Source organism: Trachemys scripta, chromosome 20 (genome assembly GCF_013100865.1).
Source record: "Trachemys scripta elegans isolate TJP31775 chromosome 20, CAS_Tse_1.0, whole genome shotgun sequence".
NCBI lineage: Eukaryota > Metazoa > Chordata > Testudines > Emydidae > Trachemys > Trachemys scripta.
The window spans coordinates 13,141,866-13,168,315 of record NC_048317.1 but is presented as its reverse complement, the minus strand read 5'-3'; the positions used below and the strand labels follow the sequence as shown (position 1 = coordinate 13,168,315).

The following is a 26,450-nucleotide window of genomic DNA, read 5'->3' as shown; positions in this document are numbered from 1 at the left end:
ACCCCCCTGCACCGTCAGAAAGAACCGCGATCGGGTGTGGAAGGGGGGACGCTGAGCCAGCCTGATTCTCACTGGTGCACAGACCTCTCCAGCTACTGCAGGGCTGTATAGAGCCTTGTCTGCGTGGGACAGTGAGAGACAGCTGGAGCAATCCAGGCAGATATGAGGGGGTGCCTGTGATAGGAGGGGGCTGGACTCCAGGACCCAAGAGGTCCCTGCTAGTGCTGCGTGGACACACTTATTCCAGGACTGACTCATAGGTTCCAAGGCTAGACGAGACCATCGGGATCACCTAGCCTGACCCCCCGTGGGACACAGGCCAGAGACCTGTCCCAAGACATTCCCCTGCACAGAGCTTTAGAAAAACGTCCCAGCTCGATTTGAAAAACGAGCCACTTCTTTTGGATCGTTCGTTTAGTTTAACCTTCTTCCCAAGCTCCGTAAGCTGAACCACAAGCCGCCCTCGCGAGTCGGCCGGAGACACAGACCCGTAGCCCTGCACCGGTTTGAAGTCACATCTTAGGTCACACTGAAAAATCTTTCCCACGTAAACCAGGCCTCAGTGCCAAAGACAATCCAGTCCTTTCTGTCTGCTCCGGTGGCCACCGCTCCTCTGTACCCATGTGCCATTCCTGGGCCTGATTCCCACTGGCACTACGGCCATTTTACACCACTCAGCCAGGGCAAAGCCGCCTTAAAGTGGGGGCACACGTGATCCGTGTGCACCCTACGGCCCCTTTGCATTGCCGCAGTTGTGCAGAGCGTGCAAACGAGAACCAGGCCATAACCCCGCTGTGCGGCAGGGAAGTACCATCCCTGGTGTACAGCGGGGAAACTGAGGCACACGGCGGGGCAGTGACCCGGCCCAGGTCACACACAGAGTCTCTGGCCCAGGCAGGGCTTGAACCGCAGTTTCCTAAGGGGCAGCTGAGTGCCGTCTAACAGGGACCTGTACACACCCACCCCACTTGCACCAGGGCCAGAGCACAAGCTGGAAGGAAGTCCCCAGGTTGGTGTCTTGGAAGGAGTAAAGGAAAGTGGGGGGAAAGAGAGGAGAGGGATACAGGCTACTTACTTCTCGGTTTATCCGAATCTTAATGATCCCAATCGGACACAAGTTGAAAAGAAAAAGAGACCAGAGACAGGCAGATTAGTAAGGTACAGTCCAAGAGACGGATTAGAACACGGCAGCCGTGGGAGCGGGTCACAGACGACAGACAAGGAGAAGCAGCAACGGCCCATGGGGGACTCGGCGTTGCTCCTGCTACGCCATTAGATCAGCTGGGCAGAATCACTAACCGGGACAGCCCGCCCCCTAGATCCTATGGGGGCAATGCTCAGCCGGGGGGACCCCCAGCTGCGATGGGGGGGTGGGGAGCGAGGGAACTTGGCTCCGGTTCAGGAAAGAACTTGCCAAAGAAGTTCTGCGCGAGCCCCCAGGTTTGCCAGGTTCTCCCACCCGCGCTGCAAACTGAGCAGTGCTGGCAGGCCCAGGAGAACCGCTGCGGCGCTTCATATAATCATCCATGGACTGAGAGGTTGGACTGAATTCCCATGCAAACGACTCGAGGGATGGATACATCTGGCATGATCCAGGATAGCTTCCTCCATCACCCCGCCCTTGCACTCCTCTCTGATTACTCCAGCCCTAGGCTCCCCACCCAGCCCTGCGTGTGCCCCTCAGCCCGACCCACTGGATACTCCCGTCACCCCAGCCCTCGGCTCCCCACCCAACCCTGTGTGTGCCCCTCAGCCTGACCCACCGGATATCCCCATCACTCCAGCTCTGAGCTCCCCACCCAGCCCTGCCTGTGCCCCTCAGTCTGACCCACCGGATACCCTCATCACCCCGCCCATGCACCCCTCTCTGATTACTCCAGCCCTGGGCTCCCCACTCAGCCCTGTGTGTGCCCCTCAGCCCGACCCACTGGATACCCCCATCACTCCAGCCCTGAGCTCCCCACCCAACCCTGTGTGTGGCCCTCAGTCTGACCCACCGGATACCCCATCACCTCAGCTCTGGACTCCCCACTCAGCCCTGTGTGTGCCCCTCAGCCTGACCCGCCGTACACCCCCATCACTCCATGGGCTCCCCACTCAGCCCTGCGTGTGCCCTCAGCCCGACCTGGCGTTTCCCCTGATATTCCATTTCTGGTACCCTCCACACACAGGGAGAGAGTTTGGTCCATGGGGTGGGGAGGAAAAGACCATGGAAGAAAGAGGGAATGAATGAGAGAGAGAGAGAGAGAGAGGAGCCCAGGAGGAGGAGGGGGAGATGGGGTCCTGGGGCGCTGTTGGGAGGAACAGCGAGAGCCAAAGAGCACACGCCGGGCAGGCTGTGGGAGCAGAGCTGTGCTGGGCCCTGGGCCCTGTCATGCAGGGTGCGTTGGGTTAGTTAGACAAACCTCCAGACATTCCTCCCGGGGGATCCCGCCTCCCTCCACGCACTGCTTGGACTTGCAGAACCATCCCTTGCAGAACATGCATAGCCACACACGGGCACTGCGAGGTCCCCACGCTGCCCTTCCCACCCCCCCGCGAGTGCACGGCAGGGACGCCAAGGTCAGGCCCAGAGCCCCCAGGTACTCACATCGATGTAGTTAGCATTGATGTAATCCGAATTGGGGTCCCCGAGCAGCGGGTGCAGCTTGACTCGATGACGGTCGTCTGGAGAGCAAGTCAGACAAAAAGGCCGTGATGGTGCAGACAGGGGGCGGCAGGGATGGAGACAACAGGCCGTGGTCCCTGCGCAGCTCCAGCCCAGCTCTCGGCGCCCATCCTAGCGCTCCCCTTGGAGGGATGCAGCTACTCATCAAAGATCTGCTGATGCCATTCACTCCTGATCTGCAGCCCCCCTCCTACTCCAGTCCTGCCTCTCTCCCACCCCAAGCCTCACCGATGTCCCTCGCTCTGACCCATAGCCCCCTGCTATTCCAATCCTGCCCCCATCGGTGCCCCTCACTCCTGACCCGCAGCCCCCTGCCATTCCCTGCTGTTCTATTCCAGGACCTCTCCTGAGCAGAGAACTGCTGACCATGATACCGAATTTCCCCAGATGATGAGCTCTGGCCCACCCTAATCTGCATTTCGTTGGGCCCTAGGTCTGCGGGGCAAATCCTTGGGGAGCCCGACAGTCACAGAGTGCCCCGGCTACGAGGAAGGAGCCGGGCTCAGAGACTCGGGTGTCATGGGCACCACAGGGAGCCTCCCTGGGCCTAGCGTTCTGCTTGCTGCACACAAGATCAGGCCATGCGGCAGGAGCCCCGGATGCCAAGGGAGCTGCATGTAGGGCAGCAAAGAACCACCCCTGGCTCTGCAAGCCAGCATCCTTAGAGTGAATGCTCCCTCCAGGGGCCGGCGTGCAAAGGAGCCTCCCTTTGGGCACAAGTAAGGGCCAAGGCCCGCTCGGAGATCCACCCGTCTACATCCAATGACTTCAGTTAACGTCACGTTTCCAACTCCCAGGATTGTGTCCTGAGCCTCGTGACATTCGACGGGAAAGGCCCCAGCTCCTGGAGTCCTGTGCTCGCGGGAGACTCTCAATCTGTGTTTCTGTAAAGGAGGAAGTTCCTAGCCCCCCTGGTGGCAGAGAGATGCAGGGAAATGGGACCTGAGTGAGGCCCAAAGGCCCAGAACCCAAAGGCCAGTGAAAAATACCCCAGTGTTGATCATCTTTAAAATCCCATGAGTTTTCAGCCAGTCCCGTGACTGCTAGGGCCTGACCCGTGATTTTTGAAGGCGTGGGGTTGGCCGTACGGTTAACGCACCCAGCCCAATGGGCATCACAGCAGCGTACGGGGCGGCAGAGCTTGGTCACGGCTCTCGCGGGGCGAGGCGTGCAGGGCGGCACTGGGTGACGGTCGCCAGTGAGGGACCGTACCAAGCCCACCGTGGCAGCACCTCCCGCCGTGCAAAGTTCCACCCAGGCCGCGCAGCGCCGGCCAAAGCAGCCTGTTCCTCCCCTCTGCGGGCTGCCAGATTGCTCGTCCGAGCTGGGAGGAGAGCAGGCATCGCGGGATTGCTACTCCCCGTGCAGGTTAGTGCCAACCAAAGCAGGAGGAGCCCCCAGGCTGTTACCCTAGGGGAGCAATGGGAACTGCTGCCATTAGAAAGAGAAACCTTCACCCGATGCCAGGGGCAGAAAGAGGGGGTGCGAGCAGGGAGGAGTTGAGAGGTCTCCTCTCCCTCTCCCCCGCCCCCAGAGCAGAGGCGCCTGCGGTTGGCCTTTGTGATGTGCTTGACACAATTTGCTCCCACTCTGCAGCCATGTGAACAACCCGCAGCAATTTGCAGAGCAGAGAGAGGAGCCGGATATATTTAGAAGCAATAAAAATAACCGGTTGGGGGGGGGGAAGGTATTTCAGAGCAGCCTCAATGCAGTGACACAGCTTTGGCTGGGATTTGATACCCTTTGGATCAAACTGTTTTTTTGTGCCCCACCCCCGCCTGGTCCATTGACTCACTCCTTCTTGGGGTGCACCCCACATCACCCCCTAAATCACAGCAAGGGGATAAGCACTGGGGCAGGTCTCCCCGACATATCCTCCCCTATCCCCCCAGTGGGGCAGCCGACAGAGCAAGGAGGTTCTTTGGGAGGGGGCTGGTGGTCCTTGGTATAAACCAGTCTGGCCTGGGGTTAGCCCCAAACTCAGCCTCCTGATCTAATTTCTATCCCCGACAGATTGGCCTGGATGTCACAAAATCCACAGGTCAATTCCATGTTCCTGGTGAGCCCGCGGCACAGGAAAGTGCCCTCGTGGGTCCCTTTGGGGGCTGCGATGGAGAGAGGAACGCGGGGATTGACAAGGGCTTGCACTGCCGAGCCCAGCACCAAAGATGCAAATGGGAATATGGCCCCGGGGGACAATGGGAATTCCACAGCAGCCCTAGACCGGGAAACAGGAATCTTTCCCCTGAGCTTTGCATAGCGCTCGGTGCGCAAACAGCTCTCTTGCCCTTTGCTTCGGCCTCTTGCTGCATCGTTGCCTCTGATTCCTCCTTTCTGTAAAGCAGTTGGGGAAGCCACCAAACAAAAAGGAAGTTGCACTGAACTGTAACTTCTCTGCGAATGGGCCGGAGCGCGAACGGCTCTGAAATGGCCGCCGGAGCCTCGAAGGGGGCATGAAGCAGAAACCCGCAGTGGGGAGTCGCAGAGCCCAGGTCTACAGAGCCGGGGAGACATTCGGCCTCCGGCGGGCGCTTGGACCCGTCGTCTGCCCCAAGCTCCGGCCTGAGCCCAAACGTCTCTGCAGCTGGTTCTAGCGCCACAACACGAGCACGAGTCTGCAGACTCGGGCTCGGAGACTCGCTCTTGTGGGTTTCTGCTTGCTGGTCCACTAGGGTGATGGACAGGACAGTCCTGAAATGAACAGTTCAAGTCCAGGTCCTGGGCTGAATGACTCCGGGTCACCATTTGTCACGGTTTCCCTGTGGCGCTGCTCCGTGTCTGCCCAAGGCTCAGGGCTGGTGCCCGCCTCTTCCCAATGGTGGGGGCCGGCGTGGGCCTTAGCCCCGCCTTGCCACGAGGCCCCGCCCCCTGCTCTGCCTCTTGCCCCTGAGACCCTGCCCCTGGCCAGGCCAAAAGCCAGAGCCGGGCAGTAGTACGAACCACCCAGGGAGCCCGGGCTGCTGTGGGGAGCCCCAGACCCTCCACCTGCCCTGGGCAGTGCACCCCTGGGGGGCAAGTATATGGACCAGGGGGCTCTTGGGCACCCCGGCCCGCCACCCAGGGCAGGTGGAGGGTCCAAGGTTCCCAGGCTCCCTAGGTGGCTCTTCTGGCCTGGCCAGGACCTCGGGGGAAGAGGAAGAGCAGGGGCAGGGCCACCAAGGAGGCAGGGCTCCTGCATGTGTCCCGGTTTTGCATTTTGAAGAGGTGGTCACCCTAGTGCGGGCATCCCCTGACTGTCGGGGTAAGGACCTGGCCATGGGACCACGCCACAGGAGTCAAGCACTCGCACTCTGGCTGAACAAGCCTGTCCGGTCCCTTCTGTTCTTTCAAAGCCTATCACTTAACCGTAGCGTGTTTATCGTGTCCACGTCTGTCTGTTCTCTCACCCTGTAAGCTCCCCGGGGCAGGAAAATGGCTGTATAAGAGCGAGGTATTAATTAATAGCAATAGGTGTTCGTACAGCACCTTGCACCGCGGGGCCCAGCTTGTCCGTAGCCTTTGAGCACCACCAAACGTGTCCTAGACTAGCAGGGTCTCTCACGGCCTAAGGAGCCAGTGTCGCATGCAACTCCAGCCCGGGAGCTAGACTCCATGGCACCGAACGAATTGGACCCCATAGACAAGGCGCCCCGTGCACGGGGATAGCCCACCCGCCCAACACATTCGCTCGGCTTCTTCCCCCAATGAATTTGATGGATTTTACTCTGCAGGGAAGCTGCCCTGCCCCCCCAATCCTGGCCTGACTCACCACAGTTATTCCGCTCCACTGCCAGCTGCTCTCCAAAACTTTGCCAGCCCCTCTCCGTCCTGCTCTCCCAAGGCAGCCCTGCCAGCGCCCTCAGCCTTCCTGTTCCAGTCCTGCCCCACCCCATTGCACAGCTCAGCCAGTGCACTACAGGCACGACCTACCGCCCCTCGCTTCCCAGCTGCTCCCCACACACGGCTCTGCCAGTGCACCTCATTGGGGATCTCCAGCAGCCTGCGCTGTCCCAGGCCTGGGCCTCTGCTAGGCAAAACTGGGGTGAGGCAAATCTTTGGGGGGGACAAAAATGAAACCAACCACCGTGACAACACTCAAGAGCAAAGCGCAGCCTAGGTCCGTGGAGTGAAGAGGCCAGCACGTCCCCCAGCGCGTCACCCCTCCACACCCCTGTCGCCTGTGCGTTGCTAGGGGACTCTTGGCAGAGGTTTCAAAGCATTCCGATATTAGGCAGGCAGGTTTTTCTGTTGTTTTTAAAGCCTTTGTCTCAGGCACTTACAGGTTGGCATGTGATCCTGCCTCCCTTTGGTCTTGTCTTTCTTCTTGGATGCATCCCAGCCTTCAAAGAAACTCTAAAGAAAGCAGAAAAGTCTATTATCTATCCAGGGAACAGATACGTGGGGTTCTCTCTGGCAGCCCCTGCAGCAAACGCCCCGTACATGCTCCAGGCTTAGGGTTAGGTGCACTACCCATTGTGGTTCGCCCAGCACTTTGACGGTGGAGTTGGGCGGGGGGCGAAGTGCGGATGGTGTTTTTGGGGACTGTCCCAATTGCTGACAAGGGGGATCCCGCACCCAACAAGCTGAAGGCTCCGGGATATTAAAGGGTCCCAGAATAGGACTTTCAGGCTCATCACGATACAATGTTGAGCTGCAAGGTCGTGATGACACACCAGACCTGAGTCCTGGCCCTCAAGCCGCAATGTCCCATCTCTAGCCATGGCCATCCCTGATGCAAAAGAGGAAGGAGATAAAAAAAAACCCAGAATACATTGGGGGAGAGAGGGGAAATCCCTTCCTGACCCTGCAGATGGCCAGCTGTAACCCTGAAGCATGAACCCTTAGGAATGTAGGACATAAACCAGACGTGAGCCCCAGAGCTCTTGAGCTCTGCCCCCCACCATCACAAACAACCTCGTCATACCACTGCACTCATACACAAGTCCAGCTCTCTCATAAAACTAACTACGTTGTTTGCCCCACAACTCCTGCTGGGAGGCTGTTCCAAAACCGCACCTCTCCCCGGTTAGAAACCTTCTCCTGATTTCCAGCCTGAACTGGTTCCTGGCCAGTTTATACCCATTTGTTGGTGTGTTAACACTGGCCTTTAGCTTAAATAGCAGGGAGAGTGAAGAGCTATTTACCCACTAACGTATTTACAGAGAGCCGTCATATCCCCCCTCAGCTTTTTTGCTAAACTAAACACGCCGAGCTCTTCCGGTCTCCTCGGCCCTCCACTCCCCGATCCTCCTGGGTGCTCTTCTCTGCACCTGTTCCACTTTAAATTAAACTTTTCTGACCATGGAGGACCAGAACCGTACACAGTTTGCCAAACGAGGCCATACCACCGGGGTCCTGTCAAGCTTAACCAGTTCATGTTTGTGAAGCAAACTAAGGACCCAATCCACAGCGATGCCATTGGACTGCCACTTCCCAGCACAAACACCGCAACACTACGACACACAAGTTTGTCCCATCAGAGCAACTCTCAAAGCAGGTCCCTCTAGAAGACTGACTTAAAGGTGTCTGGGCCTAGCCAGCTGTTCAGCATTATACGTGGAGGAATTCCTTCCTGATCCTCACACGCAACTAACGAATGCCCTAAAGCCTGAATTTGATTAGCCTTATCGAGTGATGTATAGCAATGAGGAAATCGCACATTGCAAGAAGTGCCTTGGGGAAAGCATGCTGGGGTCTTTAGGGACTTCTCTGGCACACGGCACATTGTCCAGCCACACAACACACACCACAGTCTGGTTTCCTTAGGCCAGAGGAAGTTGTTAGACTGTAAGCTCTTCGTGGAGTGCATCTTTCTGTGTGTTTGTGAAGCACCGAGAACAATGGGGTCCAGATCCCGACTGGGGCCTCCGAACACTACCCCAATCTGAATAGTCAATGCCAATGAATCAGATTTCTGTCTGAAAACCAAATATTAATAACAACACTTTGCTCTCTGGGCAGCATCTCTCTTGCAGAAACATCAGCACAGGCTTCACAAACATCAAATCATTAATCCTCACTGCCCCACCACTACTTTGTGAGCCAAGCCTGTATTATTGGTCCTTAGAAGGGGAAACTGAGGCACTGGGCAGTGACATGACTAGTTCAAGGGTACGCAGTGTAGCAGTGGCAGAACGAGGACCAGAATCCAAGAGTTCCGACTTTCAATCTGCTTCTTTAACCAGAGAACATTTCTGGGAGCTTCTATGTGCCAGAAAAAAATTTCAGTTCCAAAAATCCCTCAGTTTCAAAGCATTACAAATTGCTTATTTCTCCAGGTCTTTCCTTACCCTTTTTCTCTCCCCATAGAACAGCCTGGTGTGTAATAACAGCAACATTCACGGATCGGAATAAGAGGCAGAAAGTGGAAGAAAATTACATGTTTTCTCCCCACCCATAATATCGAAGTGCTTTTCAAATGACTAGCTCTGAGCCCATACAGCAGTTTTTCAAGCTGCCCTAATGATTATAACTAACCAGGGTTTGTCCAATACATAAAAGAGGGGGCGAAAAGGTTCCTGCACTTGAAACAAGTGAACATTAAACAGTAATTTCACTGGGGGATTTCAATAGCCAGGCCTGTGGGACACCAAGGAATCGGGAAATCAGCCCTTCTGTGCGCACTGTAGCAAGTGTCAGAAAGCAGATCTCACCATTATACCTACTTCAGCCTAATAGGGTAGGGATAGGAATGGAGGCATTAATGACTCTGGGGGCATACGCTCTCTGCATTAAAACAAGAGGAGACCATCTACGCTGATCAGGCAGGACGGCTGCCGCACAAGGGAGAACAGTGGGCGTCTATCACGGGGCGGAGAGAGATGCACTCAGCAGGATAGCAAGGGATGGACCTGACATTGTCCTGAAGCCAGCCGTGCTGGGCAAAGAGCAGTGCAGCTGGGTTTGCAAAGGGGGAAGCCGTCTACAGGGGCAGATCTGGGAGGGGAGGGCCCAGCATGCGGAACATTTCCTGGACTGTCTAGTAAACTGTGGACATGGCCTGGTTTTGGCCTAGTTTGTTTCAGGGTTTGACAGCCCAGGAGCCGCCGGGGCGAGAGACTCACACGCCACGCCGCGGGAAGGCTGAGGTGCCCCGCCTGCTCGTGTCTAATTTGGACCCGGATCCTCCAAGGTATTTAGGCACCTAACTCCCAGGGGAGTGAGGCCCCTAAATATCTTTGAGGATCTGGGCCCTGGTGCTTCACGAGACATCTGACCTCAAACTCCCATTATTCAGATGAGCGCTGGCCCGTGTCTGCAGCATCCCACGCTTGCAGAAATACCCCCAGGCCGGAGTCCCAGTGATCTGAATCCAGCGGTCTGCCTTTGCCCCGCCCCGTCCCTCCCCTCGGCTACGTCGGGGGTGGGGGTGGGAGGTGGGTGCAGGCGAAGGGGATAAAAGCACAGGGTGGTAGGCAGGAATTCCCGACAGCTCCCCAGCTCTCACCTCATACTCCTGCTTGAAGCCATAGCCTTCCGCTGTCTTCATCTGGTTGATGTGCTGGAGGAGATCGGCCACTCTGACGGCAGGGTGGAGCTGCCCGGTGTGGTACGGAGAGCCTTTGCGCCCGCACTGGCGCCGGGGGGAGCCTCCGAGCAAGCTGCTGGACTCGTTGACCGCACTGCTGCGCTGGTCACCTGGGAGCCGCGGGGGACAGGCACAGGAGGAGTTCAGACCACACAGCGGGCTGGTGCGCCTGGCTGATTTGCTCAAGCTAAGCAGAGTTGAGCTGGTGAGATTGCCCAGGGACACTCAGCCTGCTGCAGGGGGCGCTCTTGCCACGTCGGATGCTCCATTGGGGTTCTGTGGAAGCGCCCCCTGGAGGAGCAGCTGTCGCTACCCTTTGGAAGGGCACAGCGCGAGCACCAATGGCCAGTGCAGCGGGGCGGGGCACGGTAAGGTGTTAAAACTAGCACCGTAATACTTCAATATGGCCTAGTTAAAGCAGGGGGGCGGGAGAGGAATAAGCGTGTTAATAAACAACTGCTTTGATGGGTCAAACTGTGCTTTCAATCCGTTCTGGAGGGATTCCGAGACTTTAAGGCCAGAAAACACCATGATCATCTTCTAGTCAGACCTCCTGCACAACACAGGCCAAAAAAGCAGCCCCCAGTCACTCCTCTCTGAAGCCCGCACCTTTCCGATGTCTCAGAAAGGTGTCCGGTCTTCTCTCACAGACTGAAAGGGATGGAGAATCCACCGCCCCCGACCTACATTCTGCCAATGGTTAATTATCCTCACAGCTGAAACGGCGTCTTATTTCTAGTCTTGAGGTCAGCGGACTTCACTGTCAGTACTTGGTTAAGTTATTCAATACTGACACCAACGTAACTGGGAGTAGAATTTGGCCCATCTGGGCCAAATTCAGCACGAGTCTGTATTTTTTCATGATGAGCCATCACTACCTTACTCGTTGATTAATTTTCAGGATTCCCCAGACGCTCCCACCCAAAGTTCTGAGCTCTGACTTTGCTAAGAGTCCTGTTCGATGCAGAGCATTTCTCTGGATGGCAGCATTGTGTGCCTACTGCAAACAAGTATCTTCTCTGTAAGACTGAGCTCTGGCTGTGGTTACCCGAACGCGTCTAAACAATCTTTTCTGGTTCATTCATAAAGCTCCAGGGGTTCCTTGCATCTGCTAGAAAATGCCAAATCCCCCATCCACATTTTGCGATTTCTAGTGTCTGCATCGCGGGGGTTATGAAAAGCTAATGGAGGGCTAATATGGTAACAGAATGCAGGAAACCCCATACATGAAATAGTGCAGGCAGCGTGCAAAGAAAAGCAGACGCTTTCGGTAAATGTCTTAGTCCCTGGGTAAATGATTGTCTCAATCTTTGTGAAGTGAAACGACACCTATTGAATGGACCTCAAACATGTCATTACACTGACAGGAGAGCGACTGTGAATGGAATACGGCGATGCGGGGGAGGGGAGGGATGAAACATGGGTGATATGAACTGGAGTTTATGATGATTTGTAGGACATTGAACACAATTAAAATTAATGATGATAATAATTTGCAATTATGCACAATAGCTCCTTTCAGCCAAGGACCCTTACAGCCATTCACTAGCTGTGCTCTCACATCACCCTGTGACAGCGGGAACTATTATTTACTCAATTGACAAATGGGGAAACTGAGGCACGGGGAGGGGATGGTCACACAGGAGGTCAGGGACCGAGCTGGGACCTGAACCCAGGAGTCCTGACTCCCAGCCCAGCATCTAACCACTAGAGAACGCTCCCCCCATTTTATTTTCCAGGAAGGTGCCTGGTGCCTGCGCTGGGACTCTGGGGTCTGTTTTATTGGGGAAAGTTGATTGAGAACGTCAGGCTGTGCCAGCACTTGTCACCTGCAGGGGCTCAGCTGGGTGTTTTTTCGACACTGGTGTTTAGAGATTTGGGATGGGGCTATTTTCTTCAGTTAGGTGGGAAAGTCAGAATCCGGCTCAGCTGGCATCTGTCTGCCCCGTACCCGCTCTCTGTCGAGTGGCGGGATGGGCAGGCGTCCTCATCAGCAGGGAGACCGCCTGCTTTCCACCCCAGCGCTCCCCTAAGGAGGCACAGGTGAGGTCCCACTCCCTGATATCGGGAACAGCTCAAGTCTCTACATCCCTTCAAACGCTGCAAGGAGCATCCGTTGGTGGTCTCTGATACTACAGTCCAGATGCTGCTCTCCCCCCTTCGCCAGCTTAAACTCAGAGCAACTCCACGGAGCTACACCAGTGTAAGCAGGACCAGAATCAGGCCCGTGTCTAACATCACAGAAGCCTCTCTCTCATGCACGGCCGCCCAGAAATGAACCTAAATCCACTTCTGGCCGAAGCAGATGCAGCCCCATTGACTCTGGCATGTGTAAGACAGCGGTGAGTCTGGGCTGCAGGCTCTCAGATGCTTGGAGGAGAAAATGCTCATATGAACCAGTCTCGTTAAGAGCATTTCAAGAAGCCACAATAGGGCAGTAGCTCAAAAATAATACACCTATCCAGATATATCAAAGGAGGAAAAGGTTGCCCTCTGGGCTTCTATTATCTGTGAGACAATGCTGGGAACCATATTAATCCTGTCTTTTGCACAGGGAAGATGGGAGCAAGCAGCATCTTGAAGTTATAGTAACAGATGTTATTAGCATATGGTTGAAACTAGGGCATAGAACAAATTATTTTACAACTAAATCAGCCTAGAAATGCATACGCCAGCGGGTGTGAAATTATCAGTCTCCCTCTAACATGAGCACCGTGTACTTTTCACCCTGCAAGCCCCACGTCTCTTCAGAACAACAGAAAGCTGTCCGTGACATACTCCACGCTGGGCATAAGTTAAACGCCTGGATCCAAATCCACCCAGGGTTTCTCAGAATTCCAGTCTGCATCCAGATCTCCGTTTTGTGACTGGCTCCCAGTCACATTGGGGCCGACTGAAACCATCGTTCACAACTTGGAGCAGGGGGGCTGAGAGCCGGATCTGAATTTTGCAGCTCAGACCCCACCGACCTGCTTTTTCCAGTGGAGTTACGTCTTGAGGGAGTTTGGCGTATTATAGACAGGGCTCTACACACACGCGTGAGGTCGCTCTGACGAGATCGCTGCCCCCGGGGATAGAGAGGGGGCCAGGGACCCTTTCAGCGTGCGAGGACCTGCAGTATTGTTTGCACAGACTGAAAGGGGGGCAGGTATCCACAGGCAGACGCGTGCTTTCCAGGGCCAGGTTAAAAAATGAGTCAAGAGCCCAGGTGGATCCTGCAGTCGAGCTGATCTATTCGCATGGGCAGTCACTGGTGCCGGGCACCAGAGCCCTGGCAGGCTGTACAATCTGTGCAGTCCCGGTGGATGAAGATGGCATGACAGCAATTGTAGCCCATGGGGAAGAGCCTCGTTAGGGGAAATCTGATTCCCAATCTGGCAGCAGGAAAGAAGCTGAGAGGCAGCGCTGTCTGGGAACTAGGGCACTCAGAAGACCTGGATTCTCTTCCAGGCTCTGCCATTGATCTGCTGTGGGACCTTGGACACCTCCCAGCTCTGTTTTCCCTCCCACTCTTCATTTGGCCTATTTAGATTGTAAGCGCCTCACAGCGGGGCTTGTCTCTCACTGCGCGCGTACAGCCCCTAGCGCAGTGGGGCCCGGATCTCGAGTGTGGCCTCTCGGGGCTACTGTAATGAATGACGATAAGCTGCGTTCGGTGGAGGAGCCCTGCACAGGCAGATGAGAGTGGGGTCGTGATACACAGTCAATGGGAGATTCACGGACGGCACAATGGTGGATTAGCCAGGCGGCTGGCTAATCACGGTCGTGCAGCTCAGATTTGTGAACCATTTGTAGCACCACGTTATTGTTGAAACAAAAACCCAATTCACTTTGTTCTCGAGCACTTTAGCACGCCACTTGGTGCATACCAATGACTCCTCTGAGTGGGGAGGGCAGGACGGACAGGTGCCGAACCGACCCTTCCATTCTATACAGGATATTATACCACCCCCGTCACCGTAGCCTCTGGGCACTTTCTTGCCTAATCCTTACCCCTGTTGCTGCAGTTGTGCGCATCCATGAAGGACAGGCCCAGCCTCTCGTCCTCCTGCAGGGTGCTCTGGTCTGTGAAGCTCCGGTCGATGGCGCTCATCATGTGGGTCTTCTCGTGGCGGTAGTTGATAGTAGCTTTGGTCATGTTGACGGGTTTCCTATAGGAGGGTTACAAAGCAAACACATGTAATGCTCAGCCACACGGTTATTTCCAAGCACAGGCTCCGATTTAAAAACCACGAGCCTGATTTTCACCTGGGTCACCTGTCTCAGGGGCTGCGGGGCTAACCCCAGCAGTGCTGGCCTTCCTGCCGGGGCTCTGAAACCTGCGGAGTCCAGGCTCCAGCCCAAGCAGAAATAGCTACACTGCCATTTTTAGCCCAGTAGCCCGAGCCCTGCAAGCCTGAGCCAACTGACCCAGGCTCTGAGACTCAGGGCCAAAGGTTTTCCTTCGCCACGTAGACGTACTCAGCGTGAAAACCAGGCCCCATTCCAGCGTCCCAGGTTGGGTGCCCAGAATCTCCAGGCACTTGTGACTCTCTGGGCCTATTTGCTTAGCCAGTTCGCAAACAAACGAAAGGGAATCGGACAATGGTGTCCAGCCTCAGATCCAGCCATGCACCGAAACACCTGAAAGCCCAAAGGCCCAGATCCCCAAAGGCATGCAGGCTCCTAAATTCCATGATGGATGGTAAGGAGCCTAACTCCCTTGGAGGATCCAGGACTGAGCACTCAGCAGCGCCCATTAAAAGGTGACATTTTCCCAAGCACGTAAGTGACTTAGGAGCCTACGTGCAGAATGTAACCCAGGGGAGTCTCCTGGCCGCTCTGCCCCTCTGAAATTCAGCCCACTGATTCGGGTGCCTACATCAGAACACCTGAGCCTCACTTTAGGGCCTCATCCTTTAAATCTTGACCTCAGTGCCTATTTTGGTGGCCTTCATGTCAGGGGCCCAGCTGGCGCCACCCCAGGGCTGATTTTCACAGATGCTCAAGCGTGTGTCGCCCTCCTCCCCCCCCGGACTCCAGCTTAGCGCACCTGCAAATCAGGCCCTGCGTGCGACACGTTGGGTTCCCCAAAAGTGAGGCTCCTAAAAGGAGTGGGCGCGTTTGAAATCTTGGGCCTGAATTGCTGGTGAAACCCACAGTAGTTTCGGCTCCTCCCCTCCCGCCGTGGCAGCCTGCCGAGAGGCCGTGGGGGTGTCGACTTGTTGCGCTGACCAATATTGTCACACGTGCACCCTGTCCGTCTGTTAGCTCTCGTCTGATACTTGCAAGCTCTTTGGGGCAGGCTTTTTGTTCGGTGTTTGTACAGCGCCTAGCACAATGGGATCCTGGTCCATGACTAGGGCTCCCAGGCTCTACGGAAATAGAGAGCATAAAAATGAAGGAAGCCCTGGAGTTAGAAATGGAAAAGGGCCTTGGAACTCACACAGCCATTGTTAGCTAGCCCCGTTCCTCTCACACAGGCGCCTGTAAATCATGAGCTGCGTTTTGCTCCCCGCAGTCCAAGCAGAAGGAAGACACCACCTAAGAGACAGGCTGGTGTCCCACTCATCCCCCCTCTCCTCGACTCCCCAGCGCTCCCTGGATTGCCGCTCTCAGAACTCCTTCGCTGGGCCCCAGAGCAGGTAGAGGAGAAGCTCTCTGCCGTGACACGACAGGCTGGCAAACGGTGCTGCTTCCAAGCTGCCTGCCCCGGGTCCCACAGTGTGTTAACCACCTCCCATCCTCACCCACAGCACAGAGGGGTAAAACATCATTCACGGCAGTGGGGTCAGACCCACTGAGCCGGCTGTTGCAGGGGACACCCTGAGACCCCAGGGAGCCAGGCTCAGCCACCCCCCAGTACAATCAGAGGCCTATTTTCTGTACGAGGTGACCACATTTGCCAGGTGTCCAGTGATGCCCAGAAGACAGTCTGTAGAGGGCAGCACAAGCCACCACCCCGGATTGTGGCAATCTCTGAGCAACATGGAGGCATCGCAAGAATCCTCCCAATGCAGCTCATTCCCCACAGAACACGCCTCCCTTCCCAGACAGTCACTCTCCCATCCTTGCTCCTGTGGGGGACTCCCTTCCCCTGCACCCGGCAAGGCTCCAGGACAGCTTGTGCCAGGGCCCAGCTCACCCCCCCCCCCCCAATTACTGCCCTTAGCCCCTTCCCTGGAGCACAAGTTGCTGCTGGGGAAAGCTGCCCCCTCCCCACTTCCAACTGCCCAGGGAGGGTGGAAGGAAGCAGAACATCTGCATTGTGCGAAGGCTTCCCCCCGCCCTCGTCTGATAAATTCCTGCCCATAATTCTCAAGGCCTTGGCTTGCCTGGAGTGATATTCGTTATTGGGAAAGCGTGGCCAGCTGAACAGGAATGCAATGGGCAGGGAGGCCTTCAGAATGACTCCGGGCACTCACAGCTGGTGTGCTAAGCAACCCTCACTGTTACTGGAGTTAGCCGGCAAGAGGAGCTATTTTCCATCCCTCTCATTCTGGGGTACACATTCCATACTCAAGGCACCAAAAGCTGGGGCAACCCAGCCTGCAGACTGCTGCCGTGGCCCTTCTAGCTTGATACAGAATAAACATTGGGGGGTGGGGGCCTTCAGAGCCTTGGGAGGCTAACAAGAGGAGAGATTGAACTACAGCTGGTTGAAAAATGGTGTCAACATTGGGAGAAAGTGCTTCGATTGCTTCTGGTCTGCAGGGTTCAAAACGGAGCATGAGCTCGGGTTTGCCATGTTTTGTAAGAAATATTTTTGGAGGGAAAAAAAATCAAAAAATTGATTTTTCCTTTCCCCTCCCCCTTTCCCCCCTGAGTGATGTAAGTGTTGGAAGGTTCCCACCCCCGTTTTCATTTTTCTTTTGCTGCTGTCACTTTTCCCACATTAAGGCAGGCGGGGAAAGTTACAGCACGGAAAAGGAAAAAGGCAAATAGATCAGATGAAATGCAGAACTTAAGCCCTGATCTGCCACCATTCACATGCATGCTGAACTCTACTGCTGAGAGCAGCTCCATTGATTCCCACCCAGAGGTAAGTTAAGGAGCTGTACAAGTCTTCGCAAGATCAACGCCCAAGGCGCCATTGAGTCCATACATTCACTGGTGAAAAGTGGGGGACGGGGGATGGGGAACCTGACAATTCAAAATGTTGAGTTTTGCTGAAAAAACAGAACTTTAAAAAAATATATATACACACAGCTTTTCGCTAACATTTTTTGTTTTAAAACGCCAAATTCTGGTTTAAAAAAAGCAACATTTTTTGGACCCGCTCTAGTCTGCACCAAACATTTGGGGGGCTGAGGGCGGGGGGGAGTTGGAATCCAGTCCCAGAGCTAGATCTAGACCTTGTACCTGGCACAACTCCAGATCGGAACCTCCCCAAGCCTGAGATGGTCCAAAATCCAGATCGGCGTTTAAAGGCTGCAGTCTGAGCTCCCCTCCACGTCTAGCAAACCTGGGACTGAGCCTCACAGGCCATTGGTGGGGAGGGGAGTTGCTGGCTGATGGAACTGGATTTCAGGCAACTTTAGCCTCTGAATCCAGTCTGCACTGATCCCCCGCAACAGCAGCTGTAGAAGGACAATAATGCCAGCTGCGGCTTCCCCCTTGCCAGTGAGCGCTGCCAACAAGAAACTTCCTCCCAGGAAGGAGAGGCACACAAGGAACGCTTGTGACACAGCATCTCGCTGAAGTATGGACTGGGCTCCCCGTGAAATTGGAAGGGTTGGAATTACACGAGAACCAGCTTTTCAGTTACACCATCAGAGGCTTTTGCACTAGAAGGCTTACTCTGTGACAAGACTCCCCCCTGCAGTAGTTACAATGTAACACATCCATCTCCTCCCACCCCCAGCAGTAATTACCATGTAATATGATCACCACTCCCTCCACCCATGCAGCAATTACACTGTAACACAATCCCCCCCTTGCAGGAGTGACAATGTAACATGCCTTTGAGTTGCCGTTACAATATGTCAGATAAAGCCAAGGCCAAAACAAAAAACATAAGGGGGTCCCATTGATCTCGGGTGAAGCTGCACTGGATTCGGAGATAAATTAGACCCTCCGGGCCGGATTTTCACAAGAGCTCACAACAGGTTTTCACGTGCTCAGCACCCACAATGGAGACCAGCCTTTCCAAAAAGCCCAGCTCTCATTTAGGCAGAGCCAGATTTCCACAAGCGCTCAATGCCCCACAGCTCCCACTGGGATGCGTATGGGCTGATTTTCATGGGCTCAGCCCCCATAGGGGGGAGCCCAGCACCTAAAGGGTGAAGGGATCGTAAACCTTGGGCTTGAGGGTTTAAGCCAATCGCTGACATCAGAGACATTAAAAGCAAGCTGCATCCACACCGTGCCGTGCCGTGTAGCTATGGTGTCGGTGAAAGGCTCTGGCAGAAGGAAGGCGGCGAGGGAAAGCTTCGGCAGTGGGGAAGCGGCAGAGACTTTCAACGCTGCCTCCCCCTGCCAGAGCCTTTCCCCGCAGTCTTTTCTTGCAGCAGGGGAAGGCTCCGGCCGCAGGATGCTACACCACTAAAAACAGACCAAAAGGCACAACTTGGGTGAGCAGAGAACCATGTAAGGCATGTTTTCCAGCAAACAGCCTTCAGGCATTTCCACTCACCTAAGCCTCCCCAGCTAGACTCCCACACTAGGGCAGCTGTGCGGGTGTGTACACTGCACGCAGCCAAAAGAAGCGTGCGGTGTAGACATACCCTCAGACAGGATAATGCAACAGCTGGACCTGGGGTTGATGGTTCCTGTGTTCCCATAATGCTGAGCTCTTTTGGAAATGGGTCCCTGTATGTTTTCGGTGCCATCTGGAAGCCTGTGAACACTTCGGAAGCATTTTTTAACAAGCCAAAGAGGCACTTAAAATTTACTTGACAGAGAAAGAAACTTGCCGGAGCAGAGAGCGGCAGAGCGAGCGAGAGAGAATGACAATTACTTACGGGTAATAGGAATAGGAATAGTAGTTCCTCCTGGCAAGCGTGCAAACAAAGAGAACAGCAGAAATTGCATAAGCAGCTTTTCTCCAGAGTAATGAAGGGGGAGGTTTATTTGGAATCTCAGATGACAACAAGCCAAAGATTGCTCCATTCACCATGCAGTGGATGGGTGCCGAGGCAGGGAAGGCAAGAGAGAGGGGAGGGGGAACGACAGAAAGAAAGCGAGTTGCTGGAAATGAAAGGCAACACATCTGCATGCTCACAGCTGGCCTGAGGAGACGCAAGAATCACCTTACAATAAATCATTCTATTCAGGACAATAATGTGAAGCACACACACACACACCCTACCCCCCTTCATCCCCCACCCCGCCCAATGAGACCAGGCATGTTCAAAGGGTCACGGGCATGCTCTTCTTATCTTTTTCTCCTGGGAACTGGCTTGTAACCGGGCAGCGAGAACAGGTTCTTTTGGAAATGCACTCGCCCCCAGGGGAGCCGTTTCTCACCAGTTCCCCTCTGAAAAAGGACCTGTCAAATTGCACTGGCTTTTTCCTTCTTTGGTGGATGATTCTCCATCTCCCCCAACACACCCGTGTCTCCACACCTGTTGTGTTCTAGGAGTGGGGTGCAGGACAGACACAGAGCTCTGCTATAAAGAGCAGTGCGTGCACACACACTCCTGTGGTATTGCAGGAGTGGTGACAGTACATGCGCAAACACACACATTATAAGCCTGCTTATATAACCTTTTAAAACTATTTCTCTCGAACCATGATGCCACTTCTCCCTCTTTCAGCTCCATTCGGAGTGCAGCAACAGGCCTGGCTCTCTTTCTGGCCAGTAGAGAAACCCCCCCTCACCCCCCCCGGGAGATGGAAGAAAACAGCTGAGAAGTTGTGTGCGCCTTTAGTCATAAGAATTATTAATGGAGAGTCCCACGCACTTCCCATGGGAGCACAGGGAAATCTCTGCTATTTTTAATGATGATTAAAGTGTATCACAAATGGCCTTTCCTTCCACACTCCATCACCAAACTATTTACTACGGACAACAAATGATCTAGGGATTTTTGACCAAGCCATGCTGTTAGAAAAGGCAGCCCAGGGCAGAGTGACAATGACCAAATGGTTACAGTGTAACTACAAAACTGATTACCCCACGTGTGCCAGGGCACCGCCATGCCAATCATTAACATAAACAACAATGGGAGTCCATTAAACCAAAATCAAAGCAGTGGCTATCTGCAACGCTGATCCTTGGCGAGTGCTGATGGGAGGGGCCTGAGATAAACTGTTAGAGAAATCCTAGGGGTGGAAAGAAGCCCAGTGCAGAGAACCCTGCCAACCCCAATGACCCCGAATAGCAAAGACAGCTTGTGCTCTAAAATCCTCTGGAGATCACCTATGCTGCAGAGTTCAGCCTAACCCCAGACCTGGCTAGAGCTGCTCGGGAACCAGATTTTCTGTTCCATGGAAAAATGTGCAACATTGAAACATAATTCTTTCCGAATCAAAAGGAAAAGCCAGAATTGCAAAAGTTCCTGCAAAAATGGAATCTTTGCAGGGGAGGGGGGAAATGGGAAGAATCAGAACAGAATTTTTCAAAAAACGCAGGGCAGCCAGGGAACGAGGGAGCCGGCCCCTGAGCAGCTGGGGAACCAGGTAGCTCACCTGGGGAACCAGGTAGCTCACCTGCACCACACAAGCAGCCAGAGAGCCAACAAGCCAGCCTGCCAGGGAGCTGGCCAGCCTGCTGAAAAATCTGACTGATTCAACACGTTCCTGTGGAATCAGCATTTCCCTGAGGCAAACCGTTCTGCAGAAATTTTTTGGACCAGCTCTAGCATCCAAACAGCTTTGAATTTCAAGCAGCCAGACCGAGATTTGAAGTCTGTGGCTCAGATCCATTTTTAACTCAGCAGCGTTGATTTCTAGGTGTAGAAGCAAATCAGTTTTCCAGACCCCCCCCTGCTAAAAACCTACAGACCCCACAGCGATGGAACAATATTCTGCCCTGCTCTACTTCCGCGGGTACTTGCTTGGGAAGGAGATGGCTGGCGAGGGTCAGAGGGAGAGTTTAAAATTCTGCTCAGAGCCTCAAGAACCCGTTCCCAAGGGCCAGACTCTGATCTCCATTACGCTGACGAAATCCAGAGTAATCCCACTGAAGTCAATGAGGTTACTCCAGATTTACACTGGTGTCATTGAGCTCTGACCCTTATCCGCTAATAAGAACAAATGTGGGTCTAGATCCTCAGCTGGTGTAAAACAGCATTGCTCCTTTTAAGTCAACGGAGCTCTGTGGATTTACATCAGCTCAGGTTTTGGCCCATGGTCTTTTCCTCCTGGCTCTTAACATACTTGCCTTAAATTGCTGTTTCAGAATCCTGGGAGGGGAAGGAGTTTAATTGGTCCCCTTTCTTCTCCGGCATGACAGGTCTGCTTTTTAATGATCCCTCCAGATAGCTGTGCCTCTGGCCCTTTCAGTAAAAGGGAGCCATTCAGACAACGGCACTCCAGCAAACAATGGGGGGAGCAGTAGCTGCTCTCTGAATGCGCCCAGCGGTGGGTGTCCTGGAAAGCCCCTGCCTCTCCCCCTGGGAGGGAACCTCACCCCACTTAGCTTCCAGAGTAAATGCACTCGGCAAATGCCACAGTCAAATCCATGCAGCTGGGGCTATTTCCAAGGCTTATCTCTCTGGCTGAGGTGCACCTCTCGACCAGATAGGGAAGCATCTATCTCTTCCGAATCCTGGGCCAGGATGCAGGTGATGCTGATTTGCTGGACCAAACAGTCAGCAAGCGGCAGCATCCTGCAGGGAGACGATGCAATGCTTGTATCTCCCGGCCTTCCCCGTTTCCACCAGACCTTAGCTACAGCCCTCATCCTGAGTTTACAATGTGTGTGGACGCAAGGGGTGGTAGAGGCATTGCACGCTTGGCATGGCCTAACCAATAGCAGGCTGCAACCATTTTTATTTCCCTAGTGCAGGCTTTATGGCAGGAAGTTCAGTGCGATGATGCGCTGTGAGACACAGGAAATACAGCCTGAGAACAGCAAAAGACTGACAGAGTTGCCAGGTAAGTTTTATTGATTCCAGAATGCTTCAGGTCCAGCCCGCTGGGGGCAGACACTCCTCTGCAGAAGAGCCTCAGAAAAAATTCCTGCTGGAGCTGCAGTGCTGGTAAAATCTCACCAAGGTGAAACGTTCTGCCTACTGAGATGCCTTCAACTCAACAGAGAGCCATTGACCTCGTCGGCGTGTGTGGTTTGATCCAAGCCATGAAGGCTGGGCCTGCTTCTTAGCAACTTACTTCATTTACTCCCTGGCTCATAGACCAAGGAGATCATTGGCTGCTTGCACAATTTGCCCCCACCTCTTTCTGGCCAGGGCATATTGTTCCCACTGATGGTCATTCATAATAATAGCTCTTAGTTCTTGCTCAGTATTATCCCTCCATCTTCTCCTTGGTTGGGCAAGAGGTGGGATACCATAAGGACGTCCTTCCAAGAGATCCTTGGCTGGCCTGTCTCCTGTCAGCATAGCCCCATGCCCTGCCCACTGGAGTCGTCAGGGTTTCACTTCAATTTGCTATTCTTGGTTCTCCATAGACCTCACATAGCTCCCTAGGAGATCTTCTTCTCCACAGGTCACTCTCCCTTGCTGGTCCCCAAATGCATCTCAACACTTGATTTTCGAAGTGTTTTGCTGTATTTCTTCCATCTTAAGTGCCCTGGTTGGACATCTGCCTAAATCAACAGGCCTTATAATGATCAGGGGCATCAGAAGCTTGGGCTCTCCCAGTAGCTCAAGAGACTCTGTAGAGAAAAGTATCAGGGATTCCCACTCTGTAACCTTTGACAACCTCACTAGGACACACTGGCACCCTCCATGCAGCACGATCAGGGTGAAGGTAACAAGTGCAACATCAGTCGTCGCCCAACGTGTTTGTTCGAGGATCTGTCTTCCTTACCAGAGCTAGATCCCAATGAACTGGTTCAGGTCCAAAGGCAGGCCTTGGTGACATGCCGCATTAGTGGGGATGGTGAGAGAAGGGATCTTGCAGCTGCAGCACTGGACAGACCATGCGACCGACGGTACAGGACGGCTATAGTGCCAAGTCGGGAGGGGGCATCCCCAGCCTCATGAGTGGAGTTAGAAGCTGCTTTGAGACAGTGTAGCCTAGTGGCTAAAGCCACTGGACTGGGACTCAGGAGACATAGTTTCTAGTCTTAGCTCTGCCACAGACCTGCTGGGTGCCCTTGGGCAAGTCCCTTCATTGCTCTGTGCCTTGGTTTCCCCAGCCATGGCTAATGCTACTTGCCTCGTTTGTAAAGCATTGGCGCCCTGCAGATGAAGAGTGCTCTGTAAGAGCTAGGGATTGGCATGACCTTTTGTGACAAGCTGATTGTCTAGTTGAGAGATGAGCTCAACAAAATCTTTGGGGGGCTGTTTTTGGTTGGTGGTTTTCAGTAAGTTTTGACATTAATAATAACTCCCCCTCCCAAAAAGCATCGACATGTAAAACTCATCAGATGCCTTGAAAGCCTCCTGCACAGAAATTCACAAGCTGCAATTCCTGTGTCTCACACCACATCCCTGGACAGAGCTCCTGTTGCACAGAGCCACGGAAGGGGCAGACCTCATGGAGAGACACCTGAAATCCCAGCCAAGCTGCTGACTTCCTGCTTGATAGGAATCGCCAGACTGATCAGACCAGGTAGTCCAGCGTCCCACCTCAGACAGTGGCCAGGACCAGCTGTTTCAGAAGAAGGGGCAAGAAGTCTCCTTCTTAATGGGCAATTATGGAATAGCCTGCTCAGTGGAGAAGTTTCTTCCTGACCCCTGATAGTCAAGGTTGCTTTATGCCTTGAAGCAGGTGGGCTATAGCCCCTCCAGACATTGGTATGCTGTATTTTTCATTATGTCTGATTGTTAATTATTCTTTTCACATGGAATGGACTTAACTCCTTATTTACTCTGGTGTAACCGAGATCAGAATGTGGCCCCATGGGAGGATACCATCCTTTTACCAATGCATTACTATCTTCCCCCAGTCACCCCACCCCCACCTCAAATTGCTGCCTTGGACAAGAAGTATGTGGCTTGTAGGGCTGAACAATCTGATGCAGGGAGATGCTGGGAGCTTTCCCACTAGGCCTAGGCCCTACGAGGTTACTGGACATGGCTGGGATGAGGGTACAAGCTAACAGGGAACAAAGCACCAGTGCCCTCCTCACTTCCCTCTTGTCGGTGAATACGTCTCTAATGCTCTCTCCTGGCTCTCAGCTGGCCATGCGGCTGAGGAAACAAACCCTGCTGTCGAAGGGTGGACGCGATGCCCAGGCAGGGCTCACGGGATAAAACCACCCCTTTCGCTTATTTCTTTTTCTTCCTTCTGCTTATCTGCTCTTAAACAGAGACAGAAGCAGGAGATGGGAGATGAATCCGCAGCCTGGCATGCTAGGAGAAAAAACCAACTCTGAGTCGAGGGAAGGGCGGGGGGAGGACAACCAACGTCAGGCAAGAAGAGGTCCAATTTCTCTTGGAGAGATATCAGTGAAAGCACAGAGCTCTGGCTGGATAAAGCAGCAGGGAGAAAAATATCCATGAGAAAGGCTGTGAGGACCCTTTGAATACCAAGCAGGGTGTAGTGGAGCCAGGCCACAGAGAGGATGCATTGCCTTTGTGCCTACAGCCTGCATCTTCCGCTGGGGCTTCCGTCTGGAACGTGAAAAGGGGGAGGCAGAAAGTGGGGAAGGCCAGGCCAAGGAAAGCCAGATTCCGTGGTGGCAGGGCAACTTGCTGTTGCTCCGGCACTTTTGGTCCCGTTGGCAACAGAGAGTTAACGTGGCTTTCCAAGTGGTCTGGCTGATCGTGGCCCACTGCACCACCAGGACTTGTGTTAGCATCTCCAGCGCTGCTCCCCGAGGGCTTGAGCCTGCCAGGGGCTGAACCACTGGAGCCAACCATGCTCAGCACCTCCAGGAATTGCTCCCCACTCTCCAGGATCGGGCCTATAGCTTTTCAGACGGTAACTTCTTTGTGCCTGTCTGCGCAGCACCCAGCACACGGGGTCCGTGGTCTAATAACGGGCCCGGTGTGTGAAAGCATCGACCCAGCAGGATGCCAACGCAGGCCGGTGTGGACGCACACAACGGCTGGGAACAGGCAGAGTGTGATCCAGTGCTCACTCACAAGATGTCCCCCTCAGGAGCCCGGGCACAGACCAGCAGGGGTTCTTGGACAGGTCAGGATGGAAGAGCAGAAGCAGAGCTGGGGGTGAGGTCTGGAATAGCAGGGAGCGCTGCAGGCCAGGCATTGGCAGAGCTGTGTGGGGAGCCCAGGACTAGAACGGTTGTTGCAGGCCAGAAGGGGCATTGACTGGCAGAGCTACGGGGAAGTGGAACTAGCCCTGCTCCATCCAGGACTAACAGCCTGTCTCTGCCACAAAACGGCTAAGAGGCTGTACAGGGGCTGTGACCCCAAACCTCTGTCCTCATCTCTGCTCCTTCCCCCCCTCCACCCCACATAATCTGACTTCTTAGAGACTGGATTTTATCAGCAAGCTATCAAAAGCTATCACTGCAAGGGGGTGAGCCCTTTGCCTAGCACGCCCCTTCTAGGGGTCGTACGGCTTTGGGGCTCTGACGGAGATTTCACCGGACAGGAGCAGGGGCTTGATGTTTGTAACCCAAGCTGGTGCTTCCGCTCCCCAGTCACACATCGTCCAGGGCCAAACCGCTGACATAAAATCGCCCCCACCGCCATCTTCCTGTTAACAGAGCTCTGTGCCCCAAAGTGCTGTGAGAGACTGAGAGCAAACCAGTGCCAGAGAGCGGGAGAGAGGGAGGGACTCAGCTGTCAGTCGGGGGGAGAGCACCTGGCAGAACAACTCCCATGCCGTAGCCCCTTATCACCGAACGCTCACCTTGCCTGCCTCCTGCCTAGACACCCCGTGCAGGGAGGGCCCTGCATCCTGCTGCCAGCCAACGCTGGGCGCCGGCCTCTGCCGTAGCTCAGGGAATAAAGAAAGGCTCGGCCCAAGAACAGCAGTGGCCAAGCAGAGAGCTCGGTGGCCTGTTCTAGCCAAGCGAGCCTACTCTGAGGGGAACTCTCAGCAGCTACCTCGGCCAAACCACCATGCAGGTATGCCACTTAAAGGGACGTTACCAAGCTGGCTTTATAATAAAGCCTGATGACCCTAGGCCATCCCACCGGAGCCAAACCACCGACGCGCCCTGGGCTGGGCTTGGAACCACATGGGGACTCACACCTGTGACTGAGTTCATGGTGAGGGTTCAGCTTGGGGGGGTCCCTGTTTGGACTCCTG

General features: G+C 54.3%; 1 protein-coding gene across 4 annotated transcripts in view; it reads right to left on the bottom strand.

The window, feature by feature from the left end:
* PTPRU (protein tyrosine phosphatase receptor type U) overlaps positions 1 to 26,450 on the bottom strand; it is a 275,704-nt gene that overhangs the window by 38,933 nt on the left and 210,321 nt on the right. Inside the window, exons 15-20 of one of the 4 annotated variants that reach the window (XM_034753847.1) lie at positions 19,118 to 19,147; positions 14,169 to 14,326; positions 10,095 to 10,285; positions 6,928 to 7,000; positions 2,591 to 2,667; positions 1,076 to 1,093 (exon numbers count right to left, since the gene is read on the bottom strand). In XM_034753847.1, coding sequence (XP_034609738.1) covers positions 1,076 to 1,093; positions 2,591 to 2,667; positions 6,928 to 7,000; positions 10,095 to 10,285; positions 14,169 to 14,326; positions 19,118 to 19,147 — 547 coding nt within the window. The remainder of the gene's footprint in view (positions 1 to 1,075; positions 1,094 to 2,590; positions 2,668 to 6,927; positions 7,001 to 10,094; positions 10,286 to 14,168; positions 14,327 to 19,117; positions 19,148 to 26,450) is intronic. The other 3 variants (XM_034753848.1, XM_034753849.1, XM_034753850.1) reach the window with 3 other exon arrangements.